The sequence below is a fragment of the Macrobrachium nipponense genome, chromosome 14 (assembly GCF_015104395.2).
Source record: "Macrobrachium nipponense isolate FS-2020 chromosome 14, ASM1510439v2, whole genome shotgun sequence".
Taxonomy (NCBI): Eukaryota; Metazoa; Arthropoda; class Malacostraca; order Decapoda; family Palaemonidae; genus Macrobrachium; species Macrobrachium nipponense.
This window is the reverse complement of record NC_087207.1, coordinates 64964229-64986728: the sequence shown is the minus strand read 5'-3', so window position 1 is coordinate 64986728 and position 22500 is coordinate 64964229. Positions and strand designations below refer to the sequence as shown.

At 35.8% G+C, this 22500-nt stretch overlaps 1 protein-coding gene across 1 annotated transcript in view; it reads right to left on the bottom strand.

Annotated features, from left to right (window-relative positions):
* The window catches only part of LOC135226570 (vesicular glutamate transporter 1-like), a gene marked incomplete in the record, with an annotated part of 460825 nt that overhangs the window by 106488 nt on the left and 331837 nt on the right, over positions 1–22500 (bottom strand). The window contains 1 exon segment of the mRNA XM_064266253.1: positions 16903–17017. Within this exon segment, the coding sequence (XP_064122323.1) occupies positions 16903–17017 (115 nt within the window).

The following is a 22500-nucleotide window of genomic DNA, read 5'->3' as shown; positions in this document are numbered from 1 at the left end:
CCTATTATAAAATTAGACTCTTAATGATATATAATATATATATATATATATATATATATATATATATATATATATATATATATATATATCATTAATGAGTCTAATTTATAATGGAATTTAATAACAAAAATATCTTGTCAAGAGATGTATAAACTTGCTCTATCTATTTCAAAAATACTATGTAAAATGTTTAAATTTCGAGGAAGGCGGTAGATACTCGTGGAAAAGAGATGATCAAATCTGTAAACAGATTACCTGATCCACTCCCTGGCACCTGTCAGGTGTTGATTTTTATTTTTAGCTCTGTTGAGTTAAGATAAATATAGTATAAATCACTTCCATGTGATGGTTATATTTATGTATATATATATATATATATATATATATATATATATATATATATATATATATATGTGTGTGTGTGTGTGTGTGTGTGTGTGTGTGTGTGTGTGTGGTGACAGATACCATCTGTGTACAAATGAAACCATTGTGCAGTAAAATTTGCAATCCCAGTTGTTTTACTCAGTCTGTCTGAAATGCAGTTCACCCTAAGTGCATACTACTAATCTTCTTGTTCCTCAGACATTAAGCAAATAATCCATCTTAATAGCTTAGCTTTTTCTTTTATTCGCTTTTTATTTTATCATCGTCAGTTGCACTAACACCACTTACTTCCTCATTTCCTTTTTAATAGCCATTCAGTTTTTGCTATCTTTTGCAAACACTTCCTTCAACAGTCTTTGCAGCTTCTCTACACCAATTTGCAACTTACATGAGCCATTCTTTGTATTATCAAGGTAATTTTTTTCATTTATACAGCAACTTTTAATCTAAAGCTCTTACTCTTTTTTTATGTCCCTCATTATCTCATCTTAGAGATGTATAAAAATCCCTGGTACGTCAGGCGTTAGGCACTTCCCGGGAAAAAACTCAAATACGGAGTACTTAGATTCCAACTTCTTTTATAAACTAACAGATGTATTTCCAATGCCCTGGACTCTTGCTTGAAAGACCAGTGTTTGTTCCTGATGTGAGTCACAAATTCGTATCTGCAAAAGACGTTCCCATGCATTCATTTCCAAATGCACACACACACACACACACACACTCTCACACACACACACACACACACACACACATATATATATATATATATATATATATATATATATATATATATATATATATATACATGTGTGTGTGTATGTATTATTGTAGCATGCATACATAAGATGTATGTGAAGCCCTTAGTTTGAGAATTCTTAAAATGAAATATATGTACAATATTCTTTTCACTTGTAAAAAGCAAGACCACCCACATCAGCTCACACAAGTCGTTCCCACACCTGGTGCTTTCGTTCAAATTTCATTTCCAGGCAACCATCAACACCCTAAGAAAGCCTGCGCCAAGATGTGACAAACAAAAGACAAAGAAAGGAGAGAAAAAAGAGGACTGGAGAAGCAGACTCAGTCCTGTTTACACCAGGGGAAGTTTCCTGGTCACTCCCACCCCCTTTTACTGTCCGGGTCGAGACTTCTCTCCCCAAACCCATTTCCCCATGTCCGGCTCAACTCCAACTCTGATTGTTAAAGAACAAAATTCAGGAGAACGCCACAAGTTGTGTACTGCATCTCACGTATTCCATGGTGCCAGGGTAGCAACCACCCATCCCAAGTCCCAGTATGAAATAATGAAGAGCTACTGTTAACTATTATTGAATGATTGGTGATAATTGAACATGAATTTTATTCCTTCAAAATCCGGGTTCTTCATAAAAGAATTACATTTTCTGGGGTTTTCATAGTGGCACTACTTAATTTGTTAATTAACGTAACCTCGGAGCCCCCGAGCTAGACCTTTCAGCTCCTGTGTAAAATTCTTCTGAGTGACATAATAATAATCTTAGTAAAAATCAATCCCACTTACTAGTATGAGAATTTGCGAGAGAAACGAACCTTTATTGTAAATCCCATCTTTATCTTTTTTTGCACCTTTTACACCCATATTATTTATTATTATTCTTAAGTGTTCAAACAGAGAGTGATAACTAGTGCGTACAAAATTCATTCATTGCCCTCGGAGAAGGCTTGTTGCCACTAGCGCATATACTATAGCCGTACTCTAATTCGGGTATGTTATCTGCGAGACAACGCGTCTCTAGTAGTTAGGACATTAGCTAGTAAAGTACAGTGATAACCATTGTAAATTGTTAGATTGGCAGGAAACTTTAACTTGTTAGTAAATTGGCGTAGTAACTTCATTCACGTACGATTGTAATATTAATTCATATAAGAATCTGTTGTGAATAAATTATAACCACATAAAAAACAAAACTGTGTTTGCATTCGTATGACAACGAGTATTTATGTTGGTAATACTCTCGCTAGCACGAGTGGAACCACCATTGTGCATCCATAGCAAGCGTTGACACAGACTTAACGTTTGACAGTTCTTGAGCATTAAACCCCTTTCATCTTTCACTTAGAGCATTCCATAACGTGAACAATGTTTTAATCATCAACGTATTTTCTATACGGGAAAACATTCTTGAATACCCGTTATGAGAGGCGAATAATATTTACTCATGTTACGTAGCATACGACTTTTTATATTGTGAGTGATATATAAACCTTCTGCTTTACATCAGACCCATATATTGTTTGACCTACTAAATCAAACAGCAATATTTATACCTGAGCCGCAGGGAGGGAAATTTTTACATTTTGTACATTAAACTTTAAAGCATAACTTTTCTTTTGTTCCTTTGAAACTAGCAAACATTTTGGCAATTTCCCTTATTTTTATCCTGATTTCATTTCCTTGCGTAAGTCTTGCAAGGGGCAGATACCACAAGCCCATTTACAATTCAAAACTTACGTGCTCATTAGCGAGATTTCATTTCTACCATTACCAATTTTTTTTATTACTTTTATTAGGCTTTTGCGGTGTCCCGCACACATTCACTGTACTTAATTATTATGTAACCGCTGCACGAATATTGGTACCAGCCTGTGTGCATGTTACCCTGTGTTTTCGAACACCCACTTATCACTTGTCCAATAGCCGGTATTGTCCGTGCTCAAGTCACTAGCGTTTGCACTTTGATTTTGTGGTCTCCCGCACGCATTTATTATACTTAACTATTACATAATCACTGCACAAACATCGGTACCAGCCTGTGAGGATGTTACCCTGTGTTTTCGAACACCTATTAGCAACTTGTGCAATAGCCGGTTTTGTTCGTGCGCAAGTTCATAACACCTGTACTTTGATTTTACCCTCGTTCCCCGTGAATGAAACAACGTCCTGAGGGACTGTCATGGTAATCGCTCTATAGCGAAGTAAAACATATTAAAAGAAAGGAAAATACATTTTCTTCAAGTAGGTCGGCAGCCAGGAGGCATTCGCGCACGTGTTGGAGGCGCCTGTTCTCATGATTGTTCTAGAAGCGTCAGGTGGGATATGGAACTCGACAGGCGCCGACATGTCGTCAGGAACGCAGTGTATTATGATGCAACATCTCGTCTAGATCCTTCTAAAAGTTCCTGTCGGGAGTCTGTGACGTTTGCTGTTTATGCTCCGCCCCCTTCAGCCCCACCCCCAGATCAACTTATATATACAACTGATGAAGTATCAGAGATCAGAGCAGAGATCTCCAGTGAGAGATCATCAGAAAGAGACAAGAGAAGAAGGAACAATCGAAGGATAAGAGAAGAAGGCGCATGAGAGTTAGGTTGAGTCAAGTCGTCCGTAGTCAGAAAGGGAGATATTCAGATGTTGAGTCAGCCTTCAGAGAAGAAACGTCCTACAATTTTGGTTTTGAGGAGTAACCAGCCCTTAGAGTATCAAGAATAGACATTGCTTTCTGCAGTACGGAGTCAAGAAGACTTCTAAAGTTATAGTTCTCCTTTGTGAAGCCGTCGCTTCGAGCATTGATTTTCGACAGCTACAAAACTGGCCAGCAAGTATTTTCATTACCTCAATGTTTCCCCAGTTCATGCATGGTAAGATTTTACTTTTGTTATGTAAATAGGAGAAACCATTCTGTATTTATCTCTGTTAGTAAGCTTGTGAATAAACCTTTGTTCTGTTTGCATTTCTTTCTATATTCATATCCCCAGTTTCAACTGTTGGTGTCGAATCATTTGTTTTATTATATTAACGAACCTGGAGCGGACCTCGGTCTGTAACAGGGACACAAAAACTTTGTTCTTGAGGGAACATCAACAATCCTGTGCTTTATGAACCAAATCTATGCACAACCTTCATTGGCCTTTCAGTCCTTGGCTCTTCCAAGCCATTTACAGGTATCTACCCCAGTGCCATGAGCATTACTTTGAATAAACCTTCATCCCATGGGACCAGCCAGCAACTTTTATTCTCTTTCCAATCCCAGCCTTAGCAACTCCCCCAGGTTCACACATTGAGGACCTGTCTTGGCCCTTCTTTCCTGTTTTCCTGCCTTGGTGATTCCACAGATTCGTAACATGCAGTTCCATCTTGGTCCTGCTTTCACAGTGCCACACCTGTTCTATGGCACACCATCTTACTCAATACCAATGCCATTGAGGGCACTTACCATTCTATGAAGAAGACTAATACTCAGCAATACACCTCTCTCCCACATCCAAGGCTTCTTATCCTGAATTATAGCGGACTTTTCTAGAAATCGAACAGGGTCTGGCCCTTAGAGGAGAAACCATCATAACTTGGATCAACACCCAAGTGACTAAAGCTCAAAGAGAAAGAGAGGAAATCAGAAGCTACGGAGGAGAAGGAGAGGAAATCAAGAAGCTAGGGAGGAGAAGGAGACTAGTGCTAGAAGCCCAGCATATCCATGAGTTGGCTCTTGAACAACCTCGCCACAACAGTGCCATGGTACTCGCCCAACATAGAGTCGATCACCCCTCTCCAGCCACACCCCAGTCCACTCTAAGCAGCATGAGCATGCTCATCCAGACGTGGTCGGAAGATGAGCCCAAAGCATGGCTCAATCACATAGAGAATGTGTTTGCCAACTATGCCCCCACTGCAATCGAGATATCACTAATTCTGAACAAGCACATGAAGGGCAAGGGTTTAATTGCACTACATACTTTGATAACTACTGAGCAAGGAGTCTTGCAGCAGTCAGAAGGGTGGTCAACAAAGCCTACGAAATTACACCTGAACGCTGGAGACAATGCTGGCGTAGCCTATGCAAAGAAGCCGGACAGTCCTGGACTGACTGGACATATCACAAATAAAGAAATTTCAACTGTTGGCTGGATTCCCTTGTAGTCAAAATGCTTGCAGACCTTTCTGAGCATGCGCAACTGGAGGATTTTTTCTATTATGCTCCAAGTGTAGTCACCACTTATATATATGAGAAACGGCCCACTCACTACCATTGCTGAATGCTGCCGTTTGTCAGATGATTGGGAAACACATCATTCCCACCTCAGCTCTCTCGGCAAGAAAGTTACGCCTCCTAGTTCCACATCCTCAACAGCCCAGATCAAGAATGGGCCCACTTCTAAGCCCAGTTACTTGCAAGTTCTGCAAACGAACTGGACATAGCATTGAGCAGTGTCGCAAGAAACCACACAACAACCAACACCCTGTGACAACCGCTACCCCTACGAGCTCGGATGATGCAATGCCTCCCCGAGCCAGCAGCAGGCCTGCTCCTTTTAACGGAACAGCGTCATCCAGAGACTACAGCCGGAACTATTGCACTGCATGCAAAGTTTACAGACATTCTGCCTTATGGGTGAAGTCCTGAAGCCAGACTGCTACACCTGCCATTGCCTTGGCGGTAGTCACACCCTCAGCCTTAGGCTCTCAGCTGAAGGTCTTATCATTGTCGCACCTCCTATAGGTGACTACCATGCATGCCATGTCAGAGCTTTTGACGACTCTGGCACACAGATCTATTTCATATGAGAAGATTAAGTTCCCCTACAGAGCCACCATTGACAGACAACCCTCAAAACTCCCATTGTTGAGGCAGTAGGAGTGCCAAAGATGCCAATTCATCCTTGGGATCTGATGGCACAGGCTCCTCCTATATCAAAGAACATGTAGTCTAGACAAGGACCAAGAAAGAGGGATACAACACAAATGTCTTACAGGTAGCCTATAAGAGCCACTGGGCTCTCCTAATCCAGAGGAAGTGCTACTTACTCCCTTCATACTTCTACTTCTCGCCCCTTGTGTGGGTGTAGTAAAGCTTAAAATTTCTGTTCCACATTATACTGCTTACTAATCACATACTTCTTTCCAAGTACTTGGCACCTTCATCCAGAGGCAGGTGCCAATTCGCTCAATACATCCCACTTTTGTAACATATAGATTGATTTCCTATGTATCTTTAATAGTGATTCATATTGCAATTTCAAATCCATTTTTCTTTTGTCCTAGTATTTACTCCTTATTCTACCTGTTAAACTTACTGTACACTGGTACAAATTACACAGCGTCATCTACTAGTCATGCTGGTACAATTATTTTTTCATACTAACCAAGGTCAGACAGTGGGTCAAGAATCCCCATAAACACTATATTAATGTTTGTATGAAAATTTTATAATTAGTTAGAGTTAAAATTTTATTTTTGTGTAGTTAGGATAAACTCCAAGTCATGAAATACCATTGTAAAGGTTAAATACGTAACTAATATTTTAATCATTCAATCGTAAAATCATATTGAATCATTTCCTACAATATTTGCTCATAGCCTACCAGCCATGTAGAGTAAAACTTTAAAATTCAGCCAAACCTTGCAGGCAAACCTAGTTTCAATTTCAATCTTAAGTAATATACATTGGGATGTGAAGCTGTAAGAGAGAGAGTAAGATTTCTTAAACCTTCATGCTTGTTAAGACATTCATTCACACCGAAAAAGGCATAAAATATTTTTTCTGAGGGGAGCTATAACATACATACATGAGATGTATGTGAAGCCCTCAGTTTAAGAAATCTTAAAATAGAATATAGGTACAATATTTTTTTCACTTCTTGTAAAAGGCAAGACCACCCACATCAGCTCACAGAAGCTGTACCTACCCCTTCCCTTAGTCATTAACAATTCGACCCAGCAGATTCTCCTACTTCACTCCTCCCCTAAAATCTGCCTCTCCTACAGCTAAATGGACCCAACATTGTCATCTGTTTCCCACACCCGGTGCTGTCTTTCAAATTTCATTTCCAGGCAACTGTCAACACCTCAAGAAAGCAGGCGCCAAGATGTGGCAAACAACAGACAAAGAAAGGAGAGAAAAAAGATGACTGGAGCAACGAGTCGGGCTCTCTCTTATCGACATTCACCTAGCAGACTCAATCTTGTTCACACCAGGGAATTTTCCCAGTCACTCACACCCCCTCTTACCTTCGGGGTCAAGACTTCTCTCTCCCCCTAAGCCCATTTTCCCATGTCCACTGAACTTCAGGACTCCAATTGTCAAAGAACAAGAATTAGGAGAATGCAAGAAGTTGTGTACCGCATCTCACGTATTCCACTGTGCCAGGGTAGCAACCACTCATCCCAAGTCACAGGATGAAAGAATGAAGAGCTGCTGTTAACTATTATTTTATGATTAGTGATAATTGAACAAGAATTTTATTCCTTTAAATTCCGGGTTCTCCATAGGGATTTTCATTTTCTGAGGTTTTCATAGCGACACTATTTAATTTGTTAAACGTAACCTCAGTTCCACGGAGCTAATACCTTCAGCTCCTGTGACATAATAAACTTAGTTAAATGTAACTTTGTAGTTCCCTTAAATCCATAATTTGTATTACCCTTTTTCACCTGTTTTTTATTGTTACCTGTGTGGCACGCAGTCTTGTTAGATGTCAGTTAATTTTAGAGTAAATGATAAACCTCACGCAGCCACGCACGTAATAATATATATATATATATATATATATATATATATATATATATATATATATATATATATAGTATGTATATCGTGGATGTTTCATATGCTTATAGATGAAATAGAGTCAGGGTTTTGGATGAAAAGTTCCAATAGTACAAAGTAATGTCAGTAGGTGATAGTATAAAGAACCTACAAAGACTGGTGAAGGAAGTATTTGCATACATACGTGTGTGAGTGTATGCATTTGTGTATTCATATTATTCATTAGCACATCTAATAGATTGATATGAATATACCGTTTCTTACAAAAGAACAAAATGAACACCTACCGCTTTTTAATAAAATTAAGAGAAACAAGTCCTAGGCGGATATTTCTGCAAGTTGTTGAAATAAAGTGCTAGAAAAGCCAGACTAACAAAAGAATTTGTAATTCATGGATCGTTGAAACTGAAAATCTTTTGCACTTTCCGATAATATTTTCTCTACAGACACAACATGGAAACTATGGGTCAGTGTCCAAAGGTGACATGGAATATATGGAAGTAAAAGAGGATATAATCAAGTTTGTCATTACTTTTATTCATTTCTCGTTTGTAATCGGAAGAATTTGTCTCAAGAATCACTAATGGGATGAGAGGCAGTATAACCAAAGCATAAACAATCTCTTAACTAATGTAAACAATATAAATAACGCAAACAATGACTGCCTGAGGATTAGGGAATAGACCTGGCTATGACTTGCCTTAAACACCTTTTAGCAGATTAGATTATGGCCCCTACATGAATTACCGCCATTAACATTCCAGTCCCCTGCAAACCTTGGTAGTGATCGGAGAAGAGAGTAAGCGAAAAGCCTCCTTATGTCACCGTGGATTAAGTGCATGTATGAACATCAGAAACAAAGCAGGCAATATACGCCTTTAAGGAGCTGTGAATTAAGTGCCTAAATGCAATACTAAAAGCCCATGTAATTAGTGCAAATTGACATCCGACATCCCTGAATACGTTGATTCATTCTTGTTATGTATAGGACAAAGTCTAAAGATTACAGGGAAATCTGGCTCTTGGGAATTGCTTACGCAAAGTTTTCTTACACGGTTCGGAACTGTAAGTCGCAGAAACCAATTACTTAACAGCCCTTTGGCAATGATGTCAAAGGCAAGGTGCGTATAGCAGGTGTAGAAATCAATAAAGGGTTTGTGGAGGTAGATGCGAAAAAAAATTAGTGACATAAAATAGAGGAGGGGGATACTATTTCCACCTGTATTTTCTTTTTTCTTGTGATGAGATGAATTGCGTTTGGTAACGCTGGCCATTGAAGGAAAATAAAGGAATATAGGAGAATCTCCATGAATAGTAAAGAAAAACTTCCCGTCCTCAGTATCAGAAGAAAAATGTTGAGTACTTCTTATTCCCAGTGCGTCGGTAAGTGTCAGGAGTAAACAACTGAGGTGACAGAATTTTGCCGGGAAATTAGGTAAACCCGCTGGTGGAAAATCAAGGAGAATAAACGACGCATATTAATCTATATTTAAGGATAAAGTATTTATCTAAGAATAAAGCTCTTATGCCCAACCTAAGAAAAAATGCATATGGACCCAACTCAGTAGAGAAAGAAATTCTATAGACATGACAATTGGTTTTGTGAATCACTGGATCATATGCATATGACTACATAGAGCTATTTAGTCAAAATCACTGTTTATAGTTGTATCTAAACCAAAGTGCCAGGTTTGAATCATGGGCGAGGCAGATGCAGCTTTCAGTTATAATTCCCTTGTATGTAGACCATTCCTAAGTTATTTTGAACCATTACATTTGTCTTAAACAAAGACAAATGTAATGGTTCAAGATACATCCAGTTCTCCATACTTCCTCCAAAATACCAATTACTCGTATAGATAAACCATTTTAACTGATGCTGTAATTCTGCAAAAAAAAAAAAAAAAAAAATTGATCATTCATCTCTTCTCCTTGCTTGCTCTTCGTTTGAATAACACACTTTTCTTCCTTAACTAACTAAATCCTGTCTGATACATTTGCATATAGTAATATGAGCATGATAATGTGTCGGTCTTACTTTTTTTTCCCATTTACGCTTCACTTCAATCTACCTCGATTATCCCTAACAAGGACATCATATTATTACACCAACATGTAACCTAGAACTGAGAACTGGCTGGTTAAATTCCCAAGGGTTACTGGCTTTATGGTCGTGGCACCATCCACACAAACGCTCTGAGCACTTGTCTTACGTTGAATTAAATTTGAAAGAGTAAGTTGCTTCTCCAAGAAAGATAAGCACAAGTGTTGAGGAATATCTAACATTTTAACTTTACAAGATACAACATAAAAATAATAAAGATTTTCGCAGTGAGCGTCAAAACTATTCACAAATAGCCAAAACCTACTTACAAAACTGCTGTCTAGTCCATTTTCCAGGATAGAGATGATAAGAAAAGGTTTTCAAAACGACCGAATGTGAAGATAGAATCATAAGAACGCAAGAAACTGTCGAATTCTATTTGATAAGAACCCACAAACGAATATCTTATAGTGCCTATTTGAGATAAGATTCCGCACTCGGTTAAAATGACTCTTCATTACCAGATGAATTTACAACCAGAATTCCATTCATCGGCTGGCATTCCAGTGAAAAAGATGGAGAAATGAGATACATGGAATGCAGCTCCTCCTAGAAATCCAGGCAAGTTTCGATCAAGGAGACGCCTCTTTGGAAGGGGAAGTGTTTTAGAATTGCAATGAATGCGGGAATTCCGAAGGCCTGTTGAGTAGGGAAAAATGGAAAGCTCTGATGGATCTGGAATCGAGGTGTTAATCTCGGCGTTCTAATCCTCTCCCGGGGACCTTTTGATCCTCATTTATGCACCAGATTAGCTGATAGAGAAGTAGGGGAGATTGAGGAGTGGTCAGAGAGAGAGAGAGAGAGAGAGAGAGAGAGAGAGAAGAGAAGACGCACAGGCCGACAGTGCATATAAAGTAACGAGAGAGAGCAAAGAAATAAAGCAAGATGAATAGGACTGAAAATTGTGGTGGAGAGAGAGAGAGAGAGAGAGAGAGAGAGAGAGAGAGAGAGAGAGCATTAGAGGAACCAATTTGTGAATCTAAAAATCACTTACCCATCGACAAAGGCCTAGCACTAGTCGATGAGAACCTTCGGGGGGTGAGATTATGGACAACAGAAACCTAATTTCATCCTAACAATCGTAACTCCAGGGTCACCTTTGTAATACTCTAACCTACTCAGTTACCAGAACCCCTTTAGAACGACCAAAATATCAGTGGTCTTTTTCATGCGAGAGGAGGGAGGGAGAGAGACTAAAACCTTTATTCGTTGGTCTCTATGTCTATCAATTGTCTGAACTTGATTGAGAAATATCTGTTCTTCCTATCCTTAAGAATTAAACCCCCCGCCCCCGTCTCTCTCTCTCTCTCTTCTCTCTCTCTCTCTCTCTCTCTCTGAAGATTTGTATATGTATTTATATACATATATTGTGTTATAGATTTACGTGTCATATTAGAACATCCTCAGTTCTCATGTCACTGTAAAACATTATATTCTCTCTCTCTCTCTCTCTCTCTCTCTCTCTCTCTCTCTCTCTCTCTCATTCGGATAAAAGAAAGGGAGGAGCAGAAACATCAGCTGGCACTCCTTCCAGAAATAACCCCGATTACAAGCCCTGGGTCTCACTCTCAGGAGTTCCCTTCTGATTTTATCACGTGCCCTGCTCGAACCTTGAAAGAAAAGATGCAGTAAAAAGTCACTAGGGGAAGAGACATGAAGCAGCAATACAAAAAAGTGTAAAGAGACTCATACACCGACGAACCTGGAGAGACCTATATAAAAATGAAAAGGTTAAAAGAAAATAAAGCTTTTTAGATGAAAGATAATATATAGAGGAACAGGCGCGGCAAATAAAAATAAAACTAAGAACTTATGAAAGGAATATCAACAAGATTAGCCGCGTAACTTATGAGAGCAACAGGTAAGTCAGTACATCTGACTTTAATGGTGAAACAACCGAGAATAACACAAGATCCCATATATATGATAAGGATTATGTGAAAAATAAAAAATATCTAATATAGTTGAAATGATTTCATTACATAGAAAAAACCATTTAATCCTGTCTCTTCTTAGTGCAAAATTCCGTGTAAAAATATATCTTTAAAATATACACATACATGGCGTAACAACACTTGGGTGAATATGTTGTTCTACCATAATGTGAATAAAAAAAGAAAGGCCGACAAACAAGTGGGAAATCAAAGATACAAATGACTGGATGCTGTCTGACCTGAATGTAAGACTGGATCGATAGCGTGAGTATTTTGATGAGAGGCTGCGCTCCTGAAGCGTGAGTGAAAAGGGTTATTTTAGTTTGAGAATAGTGAGCCTGTGATGAGAGCAATGAAGAGATTGAGAACCTGGAAGATACTGTAGTTGATGGAATTACAAGTGTTATGTTGCATTATGGTAGGGACTCGTATGAATTAGTGGCTGACCATTTCAAAGGAGCCGGGGAAAGTATAGTAAATGGGAAACAGGCAGTTGTAGAAATTGAACGGGCATGACATTAGATGGGATGGAGAACAATAGTATTGTGGAAGGAGTGAGGCGGATTAGTGTTGTCCAAATTGGAAATATATATAAATATATATATATCTATATATATATATATATATATATATATATATATATATATATATATATATATATATATATATATATATATATATATATATATATATATATATATATATATATATATTATATATATATATATATATATATATATATAAGGGAGGGAGGGAGGGAGGGAAGGGTAAATAGGAAGGACGCGTTTCATACGTACAGGGATAGTGCTGGTGAACTCTAGTCGTTCGCGCTAAGTTTCCTCCTAGTTTCCTCCTATAAGTCAGTGTATGCGTCATTTTTAAAACCACGTAAAAGCCTAGAAACGCAACTGCTTGTCAACAGAAGTATGTGGAGCGGATTCATTGCATCTTTCACAGAGAATCATTAGCATCAAAACAAATGAGTTCATAGTTACACTGGATAATGAATGATGCAATAAATGAATCAATCTTATGAAGTCAAGGCCACTAAGTACTCGTCTGTTTCACAGACTGCGTGAAATCTTGGGATCTGAGCACACACAGGCACGGTGGCTTTCGGGTGGGTGGGTACACACCAGGTTGAGTTGCGAGATCAGGTAGCTTCCTTCTTATCAGAGAACGGATTGCCTTTTGCCACATTTATTGAAAACACTACTTGGCTTGCACAGTTGGCATATCTTGCAGACATATTGAGCAAACTAAATGAGCTAAATTTATCTCTGCAGAGTAGTGATACAAACATTCTCAGATTGTATGATAAAACTGTTGGTTTTCAAATGAAAATAAAGTTGTGGAAGGAGACATGCTCAGGGGGAGATTTTACCTGCGTTCGCCTTTCAGATGCTTATTTTTCAAATAACAACGACGAAAATTATTGCGTAGATCGTGGCCTCAAAATGATATTTGAAGCCTCAAATCTCATACGGCTTTGGAGTTGTGTAAAGAAGGAGCACCCTGACTTTGGAAAGAATGCTATGGAAATACTTCTACCGTATGGGTCTACCTACCTTTTGAAAGCACCTTTCTCTGCACTAAGCGTTATTAAATCAAAACAGAGAAACAAATCAAATGAAACCTGGCACAACCGGATTTCTGCAGTAGCCTCAATACCCGTAAGAATGGCAAAAATATCAGTGAACGTCAATCCCACATCATTCATTAAGTAGTAAGTAAGTTTCAAGCATTATGTTATTTCGCTGTTCTTTTTATTGCAGTATATGGAATTACATTTTATTGTTCAACACTCAAACTATGAGCGCTTTTCAAGATATCCACACTTCGTGGCATCAGAACAAATATCGATCAGAAAATGTTAGAGCTGCTTTCCCGCTTTTGATTCCTTCATTCCAATCGCTAGTTTTTTCATGCTCCTTATTCTGTTTCTTTTCCCCCTCTTTTATATACTATTCTTCTTGTTCTCCCTTCTATTCTTCTTCATTCGTCGTGGAAGCGCTGACGGAGGCCGGAAATTCGGTGTGTGATGGATGTTATGCCGTCTGATTTATAGGTTCCCGCCACCACTTAAAAGGACGAGAAATGAAGCCGCTTTCTCCAAGGGAGATTTGTTAGCTTTTCTTTTGTGATATTTAGATTTACTGTGATTTATACTTTCTTTGGTTTTGTTTACTCTATTCGTACGATTGCACATTCGTTGCCAGCTTTAGTTTAAAAAGGTAGCAACGTGCGAGCAAATGCACACTCACATACAAACACGAACACTCACGCACACACACACATACATACACACGCACACACACACACACACACACGCACACACACACACACACACACACACACATATATATATATATATTATTCTATATATATATATATACATATATATATATGTATATTAAATATATATATTATATATATATATAATATAATATATATTATATATATATATGTATTATATACATATTTATATATGTGTGTGTGTATATATATACTACATATATATTATATATATATATATATATATATATATATATATATATATTATAAACAGGCTGCAACCCTATTTGGAAAAACCGGTTGCTGCAATGAAGCCTAAGGGGAATAAATAAGGAAACCAACAATTCTGGAAAAGAAAACTGATAATTACAAATCAAACGTTGTAAAAGAGAAAACAGGACAAATAACCTAATAGCCGAATAGTAACGAGCTAAAATAAACAGATAAAATAAAAAAAAAACTGAGATAAGACGCATGTTAGCCTGCTCAACATAAAAAAATCATTTAAAATATTCTGAACTCCTGAAGTTCCAACAAAATAATTATAGGGTTAGGGAAAATTTCTTTCCACGCTTTGTGCAGAACGAGCGTAGAATTCTTAGAAAATTGTGTGGTTAAGATGCTTAGAATTAAATACAAACCCAGCACTACTTGGTGCACAGCATAGGTTGCGAATACCTGAATATACCAGGCTTTGTCGTAAAGTGTATTTTCCAAATAAGGTTGGAGCTTGTTTTAATTCAGGAAATAAATTAATTATATATATATATTATATATATATTATATATATATATATATATATATATATATATATATATATATTATATAGACTATATATATATATATAAGTATATATATATATATAAATATATATATATATATATAGACATATATATATATATATATATATAATATATGTATATATAATATATATATATATATATATATATATACATATATATATATCATATATATATATATATATATATATATATATATATATATATATAGACATATATATATATAGACATATATATATATATATATATATATATATATATTATATAATATATATATATATATATATATATATATATATATATATATATATATATATATATATATATATTATAAAAAGTTCCTAAACTATATGATCATATATATATATATATATAATATATATATATAGTACTTATATCATATAAAATATAGGATATATATACTATATATATATATATATATATATATATGTCTATATATATAAATATATTAACATATATATACATATATTTATATGTATGTAAGTATGTATGTATGTATGTATGTATGTATGTATGTATGTATGTATGTATGTATGTATGTATGTATAATGATTTTATCCTCGACTCTGAATAATTAGATACACTTACTTTTTGGAACCTTGTACGATCGCTTAAAATAGTAGTAATTTTGTTATTGTAGTTACTTTTATCCAATATTACCGTTCCCCTCACCTTATCCGGCCTCACAATGATGGTGTCATCACACTTAGAAATACCCTTGAAGGAACCATTTTCTTTTTAGTAAGTTTCGTCTAGTGAAAAGATTTGGAATTATTTTCCTCGATTCATTTTCCTGACTTATGATTACCCACATTTATAAGAAGTGATGTCCCGTAGTTGTTAGCGAGTTACAATTTATGAATGCGTACTTCTATTGCATTAAACACATTTCCATATAGTTTCTAACAATTACTTACAATATTCAGACAGTTACAAACGAGTTTGATTATAGTAAAAGTAAGCCTAAAATAAAGAGGCATGATAGTATATAGGAGCAAAGCTGAGACTAGGCATGGTATGATAATTTTGTTTGGAAGTTACTCGTATCGTATATCCTAAAGTGTAAGCGACCGGAGTTGGAGAGATGCTTTCCAGGTTGGAAAAAGTTTTAAGTGTTTATAAAAAAAAAAAAAAAAAACTGATCTTTAGCTGAACTAAGCCCAAGAGGGTGAAGAAATGCGTGTCATTATGATCATACTGGAATGACGAAAGTTTATTCTGGTGAGAATCTTCTTTGTAGACACCAAAGTTGGAATGAAACAAATAAAGCAGCTCACATTTATGCAACTGAAATGTAGATACGAATGAGGAAAAAAACGTTATGAAATCAGAAATGCAATACTGAGAAGTAATTACGATAGAAAGGGTGAACAATACACAGATAAGAGGAGGTAGAATATTGTTAAGCACAAGTGAAAAGCTGAATCAGGAGTTTCATGTGGTTTAGTCATGTGAAAAGAAAGGAATAGAAGAGGTAGGTGAAAGTGGCCAGTTTTAATTAAAGAGGTTTTGAACAGAAAGCAGAGATAAACACCAAGAAAAGGAGCAAATGTTTTGCCGAATAGGAAGATGAACATTTTGCGTAGAGGCACACGAAGTGACTGATGTGGAAATTTTGTTTTATCATGAGTTCAGGCAATGGCATAAAATGCAGTTTAGTTTATTGTTGGAAGCTACATCTGATTATGGAAAACGGGTTGTTGTTAGAAAAATATATGCATAGCCTAAATATGTTTGCATACGAATGCGTGAATATACATGTACATGTACAAATCAAGACATTTGTTTGTGCAGACACGACTTCCAAAAAAATGAAACCTGTGCTCAAATGAGCACCTTACCTCAACCAGTCCTTGAAGAATCCTGACGAAGATGACAGCGGCAGGATGTAGTCTTGAGGCCGCTGGGATAAACATGTTCAGGACAGCTGAGGTTGTGATTGCTGTCCCGAAGACTCTGCAGGAAAAACAATGATATAAACTAATAAAAAGAATCCCAAGTAAAGAAAAAGCAACTTTATTATTCACCAAATGGAAAGTAATGCCAGAAGATGTAAGTTGGAAATCAGCAGAATACAGTAATATTACTATATAATAACAATGATTTCAGTTGACGACGAGGTCATAATTTGAAATCATCGAAAGACAATGAATTAAGAGGCGCTTAACATTCCGGCACGTCTTATTACTGTATCATTTCGATCCCCTCTGAGGAAAATGAAAGATTTTCAAACGCATACCTGCGAAATGGAATACATAACGATATGATAAGTCAGTTATAATGATAGGATTAGATCAGTGCTCAGACATTATGAGATAAATTAGTGCAAGAATATAAAGGTAAAGAAATAAGTCATTATAAGATGGGGTCTATAGCTTCATAACGAATCAACTTGGCTATCATTCATTAAAAAAGAAAAATATGCTTTGTTTCGGATTTTGGAATCCTTTACTATAAATGAGATTTTACATTTACTATTTAAACTATTTTTCAAGGCTCTTGCTTCATGTAATATAGAATTAGCTATTGAAACCAATTACAAAATATATTTTTTTAATTAAACAAGAAATTCCCATTTGCATTACACTCGTCAACTCTTTATCAACTTAGTTGTTCTGTAATTATTCTCTAGCAAAATATTTTCATTATTATTAGTTTCTCCCTCTTTTTATTGGTTTTAATGAAACCCATATGTAGCGGTCATCGTTTTTTTTTCTGATTTAGATAATCACAGCAGATACCGGTTTCACTTCCGATTGTGCTTCCCCCAGACCTTTTGTCCGGAATGCATAATAATCAAGCTTTGGGTGAAATGGAAGCCTCTGAAAATATTTCGCGCTCTTTGGGCTTTTATACGTATAAACTCTCCTAGTTATCTCCAAAACATATTCTTGAGGTCACTTGCCAGTTCTAGAACCGGACAACATTTGGAAAAAGCCTCCTTGCTCATGTATCCATTTACACTATACAGAAGAATGTAGCGTCTCTTTCAACTGGCAAGATTTCAAAATCCTTTTCAGAACCAAGAATAAGTGAGTCGATTTCAGACGAGCTTCACAAATCTATTGTAGATAGCCTACTTCCGTTCTATTAAACAAATTTTGAAACGTTTTTTTTTTTTTTTTTTTTTTTTTTTTTTTTTATGTTTTTATTGAATCATGGTAAATTCTGCAAATTTTAGTTTTTCGTGTAATCTTGCATTTTTTTCTTCACTAATCAAAGGATGACTTAACAATAAGTCGAAATATCATTGATAAATGTTACATTACCTATTAGCTAGTAAATACATTACCTGTTAATAAATAATAATAATAATAATAATAATAATAATAATAATAATAAAATAAATAATAATAATAATAATAATAATAATACATCATAAACATCAAGGAAATAGATACCCTAATCCAGACTGTAAGGATTGTATCTGGGGACATCAGGATGGAGTTTGGAATAGAAAAATGCGCCTTAGTCAACATACAAAAAGGCAAAGTAACGAGAACTGAAGGGATAAAGCTACCAGATGGGAGCAATATCAAACTCATAGATGAGACAGGATACAAATACCTGGGAATAATGGATGGAGGGGATATAAAACACCAAGAGATGAAGGACACGATCAGGAAAGAATATATGCAGACTCAAGGCGATACTCAAGTCAAAACTCAACGCCGGAAATATGATAAAAGCCATAAACACATGGGCAGTGCCAGTAATCAGATACAGCGCAGGAATAGTGGAATGGACGAAGGCAGAACTCCGCAGCATAGATCAGAAAACCAGGAAACATATGACAATACACAAAGCACTACACCCAAGAGCAAATACGGACAGACTATACATAACACGAAAGGAAGGAGGGAGAGGACTACTAAGTATAGAGGACTGTGTCAACATCGAGAACAGAGCACTGGGGCAATATCTGAAAACCAGTGAAGACGAGTGGCTAAAGAGTGCATGGGAAGAAGGACTAATAAAATTAGACGAAGACCCACATGTATACAGAGACAGGAGAAAGACAGACAGAACAAAGAACTGGCACAACAAACCAATGCACGGACAATACATGAGACAGACTAAAGAACTAGCCAGCGATGACAATTGGCAATGGCTACAGAGGGGAGAGCTAAAGAAGGAAACTGAAGGAATGATAACAGCGGCACAAGATCAGGCCCTAAGAACCAGATATGTTCAAAGAACGATAGACGGAAATAACATCTCTCCCATATGTAGGAAGTGCAATACGAAAAATGAAACCATAAACCACATAGCAAGTGAATGCCCGGCACTTGCACAGAACCAGTACAAAAAGAGGTATGATTCAGTGGCAAAAGCCCTCCACTGGAGCCTGTGCAAGAAACATCAGCTACCTTGCAGTAATAAGTGGTACGAGCACCAACCTGAAGGAGTGATAGAAAACGATCAGGCAAAGATCCTCTGGGACTATGGTATCAGAACGGATAGGGTGATACGTGCAAACAGACCAGCCGTGACGTTGATTGACAAAGTCAAGAAGAAAAGTATCACTCATTGATGTCGCAATACCATGGGACACCAGAGTTGAGAGAAAGAGAGGGGAAAAAATGGATAAGTTCAAGATCTGAAAAAGAAATAAGAAGGATGGTAAAATATGCAGTGGAAATCGTACCCATAATCATAGGCAGCTAGGCACGATCCAAGATCCCTAAAAAGGAATCTAGAAAAACTAGAGGCTGAAGTAGCTCCAGGACTCATGCAGAAGAGTGGGATCCTAGAAACGGCACACATAGTAAGAAAAGTGATGGACTCCTAAGGAGGCAAGATGCAACCCGGAACCCCACACTATAAATACCACCCAGTCGAATTGGAGGACTGTGATAGAGCAAAAAATAAAAAATAAAATAAAAAAATAAAATAATAATAATAATAATAATAGTTTTTTCTTTATTTTAGCCTTCATCTATTATTATTATTATTATTATTATTATTATTATTATTATTATTATTATTATTATTATTATTATCGACGCCCCATGACTTAGAATCAAAGTATTACAGAAAACAAAATACAAACAAGAATCATAAAACTCACTTGTAAAAATGAACACGAAAATAACAGAGCTCAAGTGGCAAATTTCTTTAAAACCCCAGGAAACATTACTCCACCTTAAAGCTGTAGGTATTGGGCGGGGTTTCGTCAGGCGAGGAATTTCCACCTTATAACTTTTTTCTAAAACACTCGATGCTATCATTCTTATGGGTCCATAAAGATTTGCTACTTCGTTTCCCTTAAGCTCTTCAGTAATGAAAGTGGAAAAAAAAATCTGAGAAAAACAAATGTAGAGAGTCATATGTACTAGGAATAACTGCATTCCACAGAATGCACAACATTTTTTTCCTTCCTGGATGACCCATTGCTTCCTTTTGAAAAGAAAAAAAGTCACGAAAAGAAACCATATCTAAAACTTGGCACAGAAAAATACCATTGTAGAAATAGATATATTACAACTCGGCTTTTCCTCTTATATGAAACTCGATGCAAAATCAAATGAAAATTCATCACCGACAAGTTTTACAATAAAACAAAGAACGTGTATCTCAACTAGGCCAACGTCCCCTTAATGCACCAAGGTCGCATCTTCGACGTCGGAAGCGAAAATTCCTCTTCCCTCAGCTATTATTGGATTTTCCTCTCCTTTATTCTAGAAAAGCTACACTTATTTAATAATTTGTTTTTAGAGAAGAATTTTTGCAAACCGCTGTATACACACACACACACATACACACACACACACACACACACACACACACATATATATATATATATATATATATATATATATATATATATATATATATATATATATATATATATATATATATATTACACGTGTGTGTGTGTTTGTGTGTTTTGTAGGTATGTATATACAACAGTACGTAAAAATTCTCCCTTAAAAAAAATTATTAAACAAAGGTGTAGCTTTTCTAGAATAAAAAAGAAAAACCCCAATAATATATTATATATATATATATATATATATATATATATATATATATTATATACATATATATATATATATATATATATATATATAATGTATATATATATATATATATATATATATATATATATATATATATATATATACATATACCAACTCTCTCTCTCTCTCCTCTCTCTCTCACTCCTTTAAGATAGTTGTTTCTGCTACATTGCCCAGCATCTTTGATATCTTATATTTCCCCACATACGTGCACATGCCAACATACATACATCCATGTATATATATAATATATATATATAATATATATATATATATATATATATATAATATAAATATATATATATTATATACAGATTTCCTTGAATTCATAGGGCTTTTTGTTTGTTGATCAACTTCTAATAGTTTTGACAATATTTTCTGAGTCTTCGGCGTTCTTCCAAAATTAATCGATGGACAAGAAAAAAAAAAAGATTATCTTATGTTCCATTTACTAAGAATCACAAAACCACAGTTGTTCCGTCACTCATCGGAGGTCATGACGAGTGACGGAATAGATGTTGTGTTGTGTTCTTAGTGAATGGAACAAACAGCTAGTTTTTGTCCTTTTGTCCATCGTCTAAATCTGGAAGAACGTCGAAGATTCAGAAAATATCTTCAAATTAATAAGTTAATTAACGAAATCTGCATCTGCATACAAGAAAATCTTTGCCCTAAAGCATATGTATATATATATATATATATATATATATAATATATATATATATATATATATATATATATATATATATATATACTATATAATAAGCAAGAATATAAGAATATTTCTTACTTATCAGCTAGACATGTCTTCTAGATTAACAAATATATCAGGCCACAAATTATTCTATTACATCGAATTCACCAATACCTTGGAAGTAACATACTCTTAAAAGTGTTTGTTACCATAATATAGAATTTCATATTAGGCGGTCACTTGGGTGTTATATATATATATATATATATATATATATATATATATATATATATATATATATATATATATATAGATAGATAGTAGATAGATAGATAGATATAATATATATATATATGTGTGTGTGTGTGTGTGTGTGTGTGTGTGTGCGTGTAAATATAAATCCGCGTTTGTACGAGTGAAAAGATTTGTTTAATATAATACTTACAAACAGAACATGCAAAAAGAAATAAACCATTCATCATTATTTTTTAAATGTTAATATCTTTGTATGGCCACCCCAACGCCTTGCTCAGGCCCTTCCAACCCCCTCACGAAGACCCCTCCCAAGCATCTTTGTCGGGTTCGTCGGTACCTCCGCCAGAAGCGCAGCAAAATGCATAAGCAGCTATTCCTTAAGTCATTGTTCATAGGAAACAAAGACGCGAGTCCTGTGTTCTGGCGGGTGGTCGGGTTTCCCCGCCCGTTTTGTGCCAGTCCATTTG